Genomic DNA, 14,451 nt, shown 5'->3' with positions numbered 1-14,451 from the left:
ATCCCCAATAATCTGGGTAGAGGTGACTGTCAGGGGAGATGCTTGTGCTTCATGGTTGGGTGCAGATGTGGAAGTGGAAGGCTGTGCTGCTATCTCTGCTGTATCCTCTTGTGGCTGCAGTGGCTGGGGTTGTGGATCATCAACTTCACACTCTTCATGCTGGCTCTCTGTTTCATTTTGTAGTGCCCTTGTAGTAATACTCATGCCCGGTGACACATTCAACCTTTTCTTTCGCCTTGGTTTCGCTATAGCTGGACTTGAGCTTGACTGACTGGTTCCATGCCTCATGTCCTTCAACAATTCCAACACTGAGCTGTCTAAGGCAGTACTGGTAGATGGTCCTGGTGTACCAGTATCAGCTGTATCTTGGATTGAATCTTGTGGAAGTCTTGAGATGGATTTCTGTGGATCAAGAGGATAAATGCCGCACTTCCTAAACCCACTACGTAGGTTGTCAGCAATGGTCCCTTTAACTTTATCCACCAGTTCGGTCAGTAGTGCTGGGAAGCAGTCTTTAGGTAATGAAGCACTCAGCCTACCAACAGTAATTTTCTTGAAGTTCTCGAGGATCTTACGCCAGTGCACTTTTAGAGGCCGGAACACGGCAACATCGAGAGGTTGTGTCAAGTGCGTGGAGTTAGGTGGTGAGAGAAGAAAGGAGATATTATGTTTCTCACATGACTCAATAACACTGGGTGATACATGGCTTGCCAAGTTGTCTCCTATAATGACAAATCTACCTGTCTTGCGTTTAGCATAGGGGAGGATAATTTTGTGGAACCAGTCATCGAATGAACACGAGTCAAACCATCCACTGGGGGACCTATTGTATAGTGTTCGAGGAGGGCCCCCTTCAGTCCATGTATCGTAAAGATGGATAGCTTTATACACCACATATTGAGGGAGTAACACACCAAATGCAGTTCCAGAGAACATAATAGATATTGAGGATTTTGTTGAGTTCATGATTCTCTCTGGATATTTAGTGCCCCGCCTCACTATGACTTTCTTTTTACCTGGATCATCAGTAAGATTGGTCTCATCAAAATTTATTATGTTCTCTGGAGGCACACCTTCTAGGGATTTTTTCAGGTTACTGTAGAAATCGGCTAGCATGGCTCTTGTCACTCTGGCTCTGTCAGTCTTTATATTCTGGGACAATCGTCTACTAAGGGTTTGTTTGTGGCGCTTGAAGAAGGAATGGGCCCATTTAACACCAGGTACATTGTTACTGAATCGTGACACAACAACCCCTCGTTTGTCTAAATATGCTTTCACTAACATCCTCAAGTCCAAATTGTCGAGTGGGAATCCCCATTCTGCCAATGTGAGGATTCTCTGACACACCAGTAACTCTTCATCATGTCTTAATGAAGTATTACGTCCCACTTGTTTGCAATGTTTTTGTATCAGGTAATCATGTAATGTGCTCTTTTTTAATTTATATTTTTCAGCTGCTTTGCACACACTCATGTTCTTGTTATTTATGTCATCTTTAGCCTTTTCCAGGGCACTTTTGGACACTTTACTTGTGTAGGCTCTTTTCTTCTTTATAGGAGATTTCGCTGTTTTAGCCATGTTTTTCTGTTTATATAATTAGCATCACTTTACCATTAATATTATTGTCTGTCCGAAGTTTGGACTTTATTTGACACAAATAATTTGTCTGTCCAAAGTTAGGAATTTTTTCTGCAAAATAAAGAAGTATTCATTAAAGCAGGCATAGCAAGATTATCCATGCATATATTTTGAAACAGTTTACTTCCCAGTACTTACAGCACTTTTCTACATATAATCGTACTGTTCACTTTTTTACCATTGAAACTGTTTGTTCTGTGTGAACAAAGTTTTGCAGGGTAAGAAAATTCAGTTATTTTTTCCAATGGATTCACGAATTTTTTTCACCCACACATATTCAAGCTAGTTTAATAGGATTAATACATAATAGTCTTAGAGGATTACCCTACCTACCCACATCATTATTTTTTGCAAATATCGCACTCTCTTCCAATAAACTTGAATTATTACATTTTTTTACGAAATGTCCGAAGTTTGGACGCCGTCCGAAGTTATGGCGTTTTACGGTAGCAATGTCCAGACAGCCCAATTTTGCCCAGTCCAATGGGCCATGCTTCCATTCACTCATCATTCAAGTCCCTGGAATCCTGGCTCCATTGGATATGCCAAAAACATTCACCATGTTCTGTAGCTTCACATAAACGTATCCAATTGAGTCAATCCGGATGCTGCCACGTTAAAAAGGGGTGCCAAATCCTTGATCATGCACTTCTCCTCACAACATTCATCCAGCCAGCTCAATCTCTTTTCGGTTCCTGTAGCCTCACCGACTTCCAAACCTCTCTTCCACACACACTCATCCACCATATCTCTCCACCTTCTCCTTGGCCTACCTCGCCTACTCCCTCCTCCAAATTCTTTCAGGTATACCTTTTTCACCACTGTTTTTAGTCATTCTCTGCACTGACCATACCATCTCGGTACACTCACTTCGATTCTGGTGTCCACCAACTTCCTCACTGCACATCTTTCATGAATCACATTATTTTATATCCTATCCACCCTCTGTTCTCCACATACATTCCTCAGCTGTTCCATCTCCACTGCTTTTACTCTTGACTTTTCATTTTCATGCCATACCATAGTCTCACATCCATATGTTAAAGTTGGCATTAACACTCCTTCATGTAAGCCTCTTTCAGCTGTAGCGCTCAAGCCACTGTTTCTTATCAAGGCTTTCGTTGCACCAGCTACAGTATGTCTCTTCCTTGTGTCACTCCAGTTTCAACTTCTTTTGCACATTTTCCTGTCTTTTCTGTCACTGTATCCAGGTACTTGAACTCTCTCACCATTTCCAGTCTCTCTCCATTCACTGTTACGTCACACTGGGAGTCACCTTCTCTCTCAACCATCACTTTACTCTTTTCTACATTTGCTTTCAAGGCACAACGCTCACAGGCATCAGCAAAATTATGCACTAGCCTACCAAGTTCTTGTCCGGTATTAGCAAGCAGTACTGCATCATCGGCATACAACAAATTTGAGATATTCCATCCATCACTATTTATTGCCAGCGCCATCCCTCTCTCCATTACTTGTGTCTTTACATCTCTCATCACCCCATCCATATGTATAGTGAACCAACATGGGGACATCCCACAATCTTGTTGCTCACCCACACCGATCGTGAACCATTCACTTAGATGCCCATTAACCCTACACATGCCTCACTACCATCATAAAAACTCTTGACGGCACCTAGCAGCTTACCATCTACGCCGGACATACGCAGAACTTTCCACAATCCTTCTCTGTCCACTTTATCATATGCTTTTTCCGGATCCATGAATGCCATAAACACCTTATGGTCCTTCTCTTATGGTCTCTCTCTGCTATCTGTCTCACTGCAAATATTTGATCCACACATCCTCTGTCACTCCTAAAGCCACCCTGTTTATCACTTACTAGGTCTTCTGAGATCTTTCTTACTTTCTCTATAATAATTCTTCCATATACCTTCTCTACCACACACAGTAAGCTTATGCCATAATAATTCTTGCACCCACTTTGCTCATCTTTATTTTTGTACAGGGGTACAATCACAGTCTTTTTCTACTCTGCAGGCACAGTTTCACTCATCCATGCCTTCTTACATAGCTCCAACAAGCACTTCATTCCACTCTTTCCACTACACTTAAGCATCTCTGCATGCATCTCATCAACCCCAGCTGCTTTTCCATTTTTCAGCCGCTTCACAGCACTCTTCACCTGTGCAAGTGTCACATCTCCTGGCACTGCACTCCTTCTCTGCACACCCCCAAAACCAATCATGTTTACAGCCGCTCTGCTCTTTCTATTCCCATTCATCAGGCTTTCAAAATATTCTTTCCATCTGGCCCTTACTTCATTCCCATGGGTTAATAATCTACCACCTACATCCTTCACACCATCACATTTCTTTCCTCTTTCACTTCTACATTTCTACACCATTTTCCAGAATGAGTTACTTGAGAGGAGCATGTGGAGTGACGTGGAGGGACAGGTTGACGAATGAAGAAGTGAAGGAACGCTGTGGGGTGGATGTGGATGTGGTTGAGAAGATTAGGAGAAATACATTGAGGTGGTTTGGACATGTGGAGAGAATGGAGAATGAAAGACTGACTAAGAGGGTGTATGTGGGTGAGGTGGGAGGAGGGAGAGGGAGAGGTAGACCAAGGATGAGGTGGAGGGATGGAGTTGAGAGGTATATGAGGGAGGGGGGGGTGAGTTGGGGGGAGGGTAGTCAAATGGTGGGTGACAGAGCGACTTGGAGGCGTTTTGTCTGCGGCCACCCTTTGCGGGATTAGGGCGTCGGGCTATAGATAGATAGATAGACTTATTTTCAGAGTGGTTCGCATTCTTTTTTCTTCCTAGATCTTCATTTACCTCCTTTTTCCTCTTTACTAATCTCTTTAATTGCTTCTTGCTTTCAGTATATTCACTTCTTATTTTAACTGAACCCCTGTCCTGTAACCACCTTAGCCACCTCTTCCTCTTTTCCTCCACTGCTCTCTTAACTTCCTCATCCCACCATGCTGTACCTTTCTTCTTTGTTGTTACTCTTGCCTCACCACACACCGCTTTAGCATTCGTAACTAAACAATCCCTATATGCATTCCACAGGCTGTTCAGATCCATTTCATTCCAATTCATTGATTCCAACTCCTCCTCTACTTTGGTCCTGTAATCATCTGCCATTTCTTTGGTCCTCAGCTTCTCAACTTTTAGTCTTTCTCCCTGACTGCTCCTCTCTCTCCTGATCCACCTCACTCCTCTCAGCTTGATCTTGCATACCACAATCATATGATTTGACAGACCTCCACATCGTCCTCTCACGGCCCTCGTATCAGCAACCATTCCCATCATCAACCTCTGTACGAGCACATAGTCAATCAGGCTTCTTTCAGCACGATCCCCGTTCCCTCTATACCATGTATGTTTATGTGCAACTCTGTGTTTGAAATACGAGTTACAAATGCACAACTTCCTCTCCTGACACATATCCTTTAGTCACTTCCCATTATTATTTTCTCCTGGTACTCCATAACAACCCATTATGTCATCCTCAGGACCAGTGCCTACTCCTCCATTCATATCCCCCATTATGATCACTCTATAGCTCCTGGGCATTTCTCCCACTACTTCACTCAGCTCATCCCCAAACCTGTCTTTCTCACTCCTGTCCTCACACGGTGCATACGCTACAATCACCGCCACTTTTACCTTCTCAAACTTTAACTTGACATACATACACCTCGAGTTGACACATTTGTAGTCTCTCATTCCACTCTCCCACACCTCGTTCATCAACAATGCAACTCCTTCCTTGCATCTTCCACGCCCATGCCCGATCTTACACATTTCACACCCTTTCATCTTTGTTTCACACAATGCGATCACGGCATATCTCGCACTCTTGAACACATTTACCACTTCCACCCTCTTGCTGTCCTCATTCACACCTCTCACATTCCACATGGCCATGCGAATCTGCCGATTTGGTTGGGGCCCTGGACATGTATTGGGTCCTCCGAGGCTCTCAGAAACGACTGCCATGATTAAGTGACCAAGTTCAAGAATGAGATTCAAAGTAAACCTGAGGACACTAAATCATCCAGGGGAATCAGAGTGGCACTGTGGAATGTGGGCAGTTTGAGGGGTAGAGCAGGGGAAGTGGTTGAAATGTCGAGTAGGAGGTGGGTGGATGTGGGATGTGTGCAAGAAGTCCAGTATGGGAGTGGATCAGCCAGAAAGATTGTTGGGGGGCATTATTATTGTAAGTTGTTTTGGCAGGATAGGGAAGATGGATATGGTGGTGTGTATGTGTTGGTTGAGGGGAAATTGGTGGAATCTGTCATGAATGTTATGAGAGTAAGTGATAGGATAATAGTAGTGAAAATTTTGTTTTGGGCAAAAATGCTTGCATTTACATCAGCATTTGTTCCACAGTCGAGTGAATGTACAGCGAGATTGGATGGTGAGGAATTGGAAAATGTGAGTACGTTTAAGTACTTGGGTAGTGTGATGAGTAAGGATGAAGGTTTGGAGGGTGAAATGCTTGAAAGGGTACAGCAGGGAAGAAGGGTTGCTGATTCCTTGAAAGCAGTGATAAGAAGCAGGGAAGTGAGCATGGAAGTGAAAAAGTTACTACATGACAGTATTGTGATATCAATTCTAACGTATGAAAGTGAAGCTTGGACGATGCTGGAAGGACACAAGTCAAGAGTGAGAGCAGTGGAAATGAGTTATTTAAGAGGAGCCTGTGGAGTCACATGGAGAGACAGGCTGACGAATGAGGATATAAAGGAGCATTGTGGTGTGTATGTGGATGTGATAGGAAGCATTAGGAGGAATACACTGAGGTGGTTTGGCCATGTGGAGAGGATGGAGGGAGAAAGACTGACGAAGAGAGTGTATGTGAGTGAGGTGGAGGGGGGAAGAGGGAGGAGGAGGCCGAGGATGAGATGGAGGGATGAGGTGGAGAGGTATATGAGAGAGAGGGGTGTGAGTTAGGAGCGGGGCAGTGAAATGGCGGGGGACAGTGCGACGTGGAGGTGATTTGTTTGTGGCCACCCCGAACGGGATTGAGGCTTCTGGCAATACAGTAGATAGATAGATAGATAGATAGATTTGTTCCACAGGCAGGCTTGGATGAAGTAGAGAAGGATAGATTTTGGGATGACATAATACTTGTAGTAAGTGGTATGGGAGATGATGTGATTGTGGTTTTGGGAGAGGACTTAAATGGTCATGTAGGTGAGGCAGCTCAAGGATACGAAGGAATACTTGGGGGATATCTATCTATCTATCTATTGCCAGACGCCTCAATCCCGTTTGGGGTGGCCACAAACAAATCGCCTCCAAGTCGCCCTGTCCCCCGCCATTTCACTGCCCTGCTCCCAACTCACACACCCCTCTCTCATATACCTCTCCACCCCATCCCTCCATCTCATCCTCAGCCTCCCCCTCCCTCTTCCCCCCTCCATCTCACTCACATACACTCTCTTCGTCAGTCTTTCACCCTCCATTCTCTCCACATGGCCAAACCACCTTAGTGTGTTCCTCATAACGCTTCCTATCACATCCACATCAACACCACAACGCTCCTTTATATCCTCATCTGTCAGCCTGTCTCTCCATGTGACTCCACAGGCTCCTCTTAAATAACTCATTTCCACTGCTCTCACTCTTGACTTGTGTCCTTCCAACAACGTCCAAGCTTCACTTCCGTATGTTAGAGTTGGTATCACAATACTGTCATATAGTACCTTTTTCACTTCCATGCTCACTTCCTTGTTTCTTATCACTGCTTTCAAAGAACCAGCAACCTTTCTTCCCTGCTGTACCCTTTCAAGCACTTCACCCTCCAAACCTCCATCCTTACTCATCACACTACCCAAGTACTTAAACGTACTCCCATTTTCCAATTCCTCACCATCCAACCTCGCTGTACATTCACTGACTTCACCTCTCTCAAAGACCATCACTTTACTCTTCCCCACATTCACCTTTAGATTCCGTTTCCTACACACTCTCTCAAACTCATCCACCAAGCCTTGCAGCTCCCCTTCGTCTTCACTCAACAACACAGTATCATCTGTAAACAACAGTACAGGGAGTTTCCAAACACTATCCTCTCTCACGAGGGCCACTCCAACATCCACTACCCTTCCTTGTACCTCATTTATTACCCCATCCATGTACAGATTGAACAACCATGGAGACATGACACATCCCTGCTTCAAACCAACTTTCAAAGAGAAGAATTCACTTAGTTCACCATCCACACACACTGCAGCCTTAGCACCATCGTACATACTCTTCACAGCATTCAACAACTTCCCATCTACTCCATATATTCTTAACACTTTCCACAATCCTTGTCTATCCACCCTGTCATATGCTTTCTCCAAATCCATGAAAGCCGCATACAACTTCTTTCCCTTCTCTAGAAACTTTTCCACTAAAGATCTAAGAATGAATATCTGATCTGCACAACCTCTTCCCTTCCTAAAGCCTCCCTGTTCTTCTCCAACTAATTTCTCTGTTCTTTCTCTAACTCTGTCAATAAGTATCCTACCATACACTTTTCCTATTATACTAAGAAGACAAATGCCCCTATGATTACCACACACTTCTTTTTCCCCTTTTCCTTTGTACAAGGGAATAATTATACCTGACTTCCAATCCTCCGGGACTCTACCTTCCTCCCAGACCAATCTGCACATCTTCCACATCCATTCTACTACTATCTCTCCCCCATGCTTCAGCATTTCACCACACACTCCATCAATTCCTGGGGCTTTCCCCGATTTAACTTTCTTCATTGCTTCCACAACTTCTACTGATTTCTTCCTGTCTTCCTACCTCCCTCCTTCTCCTAGCCATTCCCCAGCCACTTATACTCGCATTACTTCCATCCTCTACGTTCAACAATTCCTTAAAGTGTTCTCTCCATCTGCTCACTTTTTCTCCCTTCTCCACTAGTAATCTACCATTTTTATCTTTCACTCCCCTGCTAACTTCACTTCCACCCTGTCTTACTCTTTTCACCTCTTTCCAGGACATTTTCTTACAGTCCCTCCACTTTACACTCAAATTCCTCATCCACTCTCTTCTTACTCTCTCTTACTAATCTTTTCACCTCTCTCTTTCTTTCTACATATAACTCTCTCTTCCGGATGTGCTTATGGTAAAAGAAATGAGGAAGGGGAAAGGATACTCGAGTTTGAAGAGGCAATGAACATGATGGTGGGTAACACACATTTTAGGAAGAGAGAGAGTAGGTTGATTACATTTAGTCTTGGGGAAATAGCAGCTAGATAGACTGTTTGATGGTCAGGAGGGCTGGCAAAAGATTAGTGAGAGATGTTAAAAGTTATATGGAGTGAAGGGTGTGTGCAGCAACACAAGTTATTGGTATGTGACGTGGTGCTTAAGGAGCAGGTGATGAAAAAGACGACCTATGCACTCAGGAGAAAAATATGAAAGCTGAAAACCAAGCAGTTAGGGATGCCTTCTATGCCGAGATGAGGAGAGTGGGTGCTGAACAGGGGAATGTTGACAGAAGTGTTAATGAACAGTACAGAGCCCTCAAGAACAATCTCTTGAGAGTTTCTGATTCAGTATGCGGTTGGACAAGGGGCCCACCAAGACATAAAGTAACGTGATGGTGGGATGAGAGTGTAGAAGCTGCAGTTAAGGAGAAAAGAAAGCTTTTCTGGGAATGGAAGATGGATGGTAACAAAGAGGAATACTTGGCTGCCAAGCATAGGGCTAGAAAAGAGGTTTACAGGATAAAGTCTGAGTCACACAGACTTTTACTTGATAACCTGAATCGTATGGAAAGAAAGAATATGATATTTAAAGTTACAAATCAGATGCAGAAGGAGAATAGGGATATCGTAGGCGAGCAGTGTGTGAAGAATGATGAAGGAAGTGTAGTGGTGAGCAGTGTGGATATTAAAGACGCATGGAGAGAGCATTACAGCCAGTTGTTGAATGAGGAGTTTGACTGGGACAGGGAAGGTTTGGAGCCAGCAGATCCAGTATTTGGCCCTTGGCCTTTGATTGACGCTGCTGCTGTGAGCGGGGCAATAAGCAGGATGCAGGTGGGGAAGGCAGCAGGTGTGTCTAGATTGAATGCTGAAATGTTGAAAGCCTCAGTAGATATAGGAGTGAGGTTAGTCACTGACCTTATAAATACAATTATATATGAGTTTTGTCCCAGACTTGGTAGGTGGGGGTGCTCACCATCCACTCAGTCGATGTAGTGCTGCTTTGGGTGTCTGCCCTTTCTTCTCTTCCTTCCTCTTCTGTCTTTCTTTCCTTCATTCTTTCCTCTTCCTTCTTCCTATGGGTGACTTCACACTCTCTATTCTGTATTTATTTCCTTTATTCTTTCCCCTCCATCTACCTATGGGTGACTATACTGAGTGACAAGCCAAATGGTTTCCTGTATACCAGGAAACCACATACTACACTGAGTGGTAACCATACAACCAAAGTATGGCGCCTGGTGGTTTAGTGGGTAATTAAGACGCTGCAATCGGATTGAGCCTGCGTAGGTTTATATCCAAGGGGTGGCTAGGGTTTATTGTCCACATATTGCCACTCAGGGATGAGTGAGGCTGGTCACTCATTTTGAATGTGTGGACCAACTTGCCTAGCCCCGGGTTCCTACGCTTCTCATGTAGCACCATAGGATTGGATGATGGATGGATGGATGTGTTGTCCCAGATGATTGGCTGAAAAGTGTAATTGTAAATGTGTACAAGGGGATGGATGATGCCCTGGAAGGAGGAAATTATAGAGGCATAAAGTTTTTAGACCAGGTAGTGAAGGTCATGGAGTGAATTCTTGAAGGTATGATTAGAGAAAGAGTGAATATTGATGAGATACAGTTTGGGATTATGCTAGGCAAAGAGACCACTGATAACAATATTCATTGTTCAACAGCTTCAGGAAAAATATATTGGAGAGAAAAGGGAACTGTACTTTGTTTTTGTTGATATGGTCCTTGACAGAGTGCCTAGAGAGGTGGTGAAGTGAGCAATGAGAAAGCTTGAGATCGAAGAGTGGCTGGTTAGGGTGGTTATGGCCATGTACGTGGGTGTTTGCACCCAGGTAAGGATAAATGGAGATTTGAGTGATGAGTTTTCCACGAATATTGGTGTGCACCAAGGGTCAGTTTTGAGCCCCTTGTTGTTTATCATGGTACTGGAAGCCCCCTCACATGACTTCAGAAATGGACTCCCATGGGAGAGGTTGTATGCTGATGATTTGGTGTTGATTGCAGAGAATGAACGGGAGGCTAAGGAAGGATTTAGGAAGTGGAGAGATGGTATGGGGCTCAAGGGCATAAGAGTAAATCCAGATAAAACAAAAGTAAGAACTGACTGTATAATAAGTGAATTGTGTTTGATTACATGTATAAAATATGGTGGGTTGCGTTACTAGATCATAAAACACTAGTATGTCACTTTGTGCACAAAAATCCCAATAATCATCAGAAATACCTGTAATACAAAGATATGTAGGCTGTTGCTGAAATTTGGGTCAGATTTATAGTGATTCCGGTAGATACGTGTAAGTACTGTAGCCTGCCCTCTGTATTAGGTGTCAGAAGCACTTAGTGGCATTCTTGGTAATGGGTGAGATGGTGGCATGTGAAGTACAGGCAGTCCTCATTACATGTCTGGGATGTGCTCCAAAATACAACAAATTTTTTCTACAATTATATTTCTTTCACCTTTACTTGGCCTAGATTTTTATCCTTTTGCTGCTTATTTCATGTAACTGAGTTGCAGAAAAATACAGTTCCACAGCTCTGTATCCTTTCCATAGCACTTCCTTATTATTAGCACGGTATTGTAGTGTTAATCTGTCATAACAACTTAGAATTCAAAATGGAGAGCTGATAGTTTTAGGCCAAGTTAGAGTAAAATAGGTATAGTGCTTTTAATTGGTGAATCTGGTGAATGAGCAATGTAGGTACTAGTGAAACTTAAATAGCAGTTTGTTATGTAACTTACAGTGGACTTATTAGGCAAAATGGCTGTCAGAAAGGTAACATACAGGAAGGACTTACTGTTATGTGTGTAATTGTACAGTGTCATACTGGCGAGTGGAGACCAACCCAGGGCCTCCCCCAGCCCCAATGAGGGTCAACATGGGGGCAGGTGGGGGTGGGACAGGAGGACACGAGCGGCCACGAACAAAGAAGCTCCGCCACTTGTGCAATCCACCTGACCGCATCCAGCGACACCAGGAAGGTTAGTGTGGGATTTTCAGTGGATAGGATGGGTAACACAACCTGAGAACATGCAGAGGAGGGGAGTGGGTGGGGGTTAGGGTGATCACCATTATAACATAGGATCAGCATAATAACATGGTTAGGATGATCAGCTTAATAACATGGTGGTTAGTAGGGGAGGGTCTGGGTAGGGGTTAGGATGGTGAACATAATTGCTTGGTAAGAATAGTCAGTGTAACATGATTATGATGGTCAGCATAATATGGGGGTGGACGGGGGCAAAGCAGGAAGTCACGAGCAGTCAAGCACAAGAATGCTGAATATGTAACCCGCTCAGCCACATCCAGTGACAACTGGAATGTTAGTGTGGGGTTATGCTTAACACCAGCAAACTTGTTTGTAGAGCTGCATCCTCTCAATCACTGTCCAGGACTTATGGAAGGTCATTGTGAAATTTATGAATGAATGTGGACATATTCTACAACACATCACTATTTCATCAATAGCAAGAATATAATCCAGTTAGAGTTGACTGTTAAGAGATGTGAATCTTTGGATAATTGGCTGGCATGGATTTGTAATGATGATTAGGATGTGGGGTGGTTAACATAATAACCGATTCCAGGGATAGAGGAGAAAAAAACATTGTCCCAATATTCCTTTCATACTTAATAGGGGATGAGGGAAGGATGGTGTGGATTAGGAATCTTCCACACATCAATCCAGGAGACCTTGTATCAGGGTCCTGTTTCTGCCCACGGCCCAGTGTAACTTGGCAGGCTATTATGGTTAAGTGGAATGTGAGAGTTGTGAGTGAAGAATGTACAAGAGTAGAAAGAGTGAATGTGTTTAAGGAAACTACTTGGACCAGACCTTGGGCAACAAAAAGAAACACTCTCCTTACTCCACAAATGCTAAAGTAGATAATTAATGTCCTTTGCCTTAATGGGTTGGACTCCTATAGAACAATGCCTTATGCATCACCTCTGGCTGCACCAAAACCATTCCCACAGCTCACATACGCTCTGAAACTAAAGTCTTCCCTGTCAGAAACTACCCTGATATGAGGGGCACACAGTTCTATGCAGCAGCCAGTGCCAGTACAGAACACCCCTGTCATTACATGACAGGCACACAGCACACCTAGGCACGTAAAACAGTCACCACAAACATTATCAAACCCTTTACACCAATATCCCACCTCCAGACATTTCATCACTAGTAATAAAGAAACATCTACATACATGTACTCACTCCACATGCAGGGCAATATAATGTCTCGATCACATCATACTACAGTCTCCCTTCCTGACATCCACTCATCAGAGGTGTCTTTAAATATAGTTGATTGAATCCACTTAGTTAGGTTTAGCACAGGACATCACCCAACTCTCCTCAGCTACCACCTTAGATTTGAGTTGGTTGGAATCACAAATGACACATGCCTAGCTTGTAGAGTAGGCCCACACAGTATTATATATATAGAGGAGTGCTACACAGCACAGGGGAGGTGGTGGCCAAATCAGTAGAGGGTTGGCCCTCAGCCCTAATGGACCCGGGTTCGAATCCCCGTTGGGGCAGGGAACAGTTTAAGGATTTGAATTTCGTTAAAGCAAATTTTACTGATCTACCAGATGACCCGCCAGCGTCATAAAAATACCCCTATTAATACCAATGTACCAGTGCTGTATGAGACAGCCCTAGCATGTATTCAGTGTGGACAGTGGATGTTAGTACTGACGTGGTGACATGTATTTACCTATTTGTATTTACCTATTTGTATTTACCTATTTGTAGTACAGTATACAGGAATTGAGCAATGCTCGTGTTGTCCTGTCTCCATATCCACATTTATCAAGTCTACCTTTACACACATGAATGTTTTTCTCATGCACCACCTCGTCGTCTGAGTCGTTCTAAATATTTAAGAATATACCTAATTGTGATATACACGGAATGTACTATGCTAGTGGGTTTCCGTCGCTGTTTCTCAATAAGTCGAATTTAACTTTAAACTCGTTTAAGTTTTTAGACTGGACGATCTCTTTGTCCAGGCTATTCCATAAGTCTATACTTCTGTAAGGAAAGCTATATTTCTTGATATCCTTCAAGCAGCTTGACTTTTTCAATTTCATTCCATGTCCTCTTGTTGCTCTCTTATCCCATACAAACAGATCTTCTTTGTCAATTTTATCTACTCCCACCATGGTCCTGAACACCGCAATCATGTCTCCCCTCTTTCTCCTTTCCTCTAACGAAGGCAAATCCAGTTTTTCCAGCCTCTCTCTGTATGACAGGTCTGACAGACTGGGGACCATCTTGGTTGCTGTTCTTTGTATTCTCTCAATCTTGTTTATATCTTTCTTTTTGTGTGGGGACCACACTACCGCTGCATATTCTAACCTGGGGCGGATCATGGCCACTATCAATTTTTTCATCATTTCCTCATCCATATAATGAAATGCTACTCTTATGTTAGTCAAGAGCTTATAAGTCTCTCCAACTATCTTGTTAATGTGCTTTTCTGGTGACAAACTATCTTGGACCAGCACTCCCAAATCTTTCTCTTCTCTCCTTTTTGTGATTAATTCATTACCCAAAAAATAATTCAGTGATGGTCTCCTGGTACTTTTACCCAT

At 43.4% G+C, this 14,451-nt stretch overlaps 1 protein-coding gene across 1 annotated transcript in view; it reads left to right on the top strand.

The window, feature by feature from the left end:
• LOC145398642 (2-phosphoxylose phosphatase 1) overlaps positions 1-14,451 on the top strand; it is a 32,177-nt gene that overhangs the window by 3,798 nt on the left and 13,928 nt on the right. Inside the window, exon 2 of the mRNA XM_080271446.1 lies at positions 11,670-11,831. Coding sequence (XP_080127572.1) covers positions 11,670-11,831 — 162 coding nt within the window. The remainder of the gene's footprint in view (positions 1-11,669; positions 11,832-14,451) is intronic.

This window comes from Coenobita brevimanus, chromosome 46 (assembly GCF_032717465.1).
Source record: "Coenobita brevimanus isolate Jiangsu-jjx chromosome 46, ASM3271746v2, whole genome shotgun sequence".
NCBI lineage: Eukaryota > Metazoa > Arthropoda > Malacostraca > Decapoda > Coenobitidae > Coenobita > Coenobita brevimanus.
This window is presented reverse-complemented; position numbering and strand designations above follow the sequence as displayed.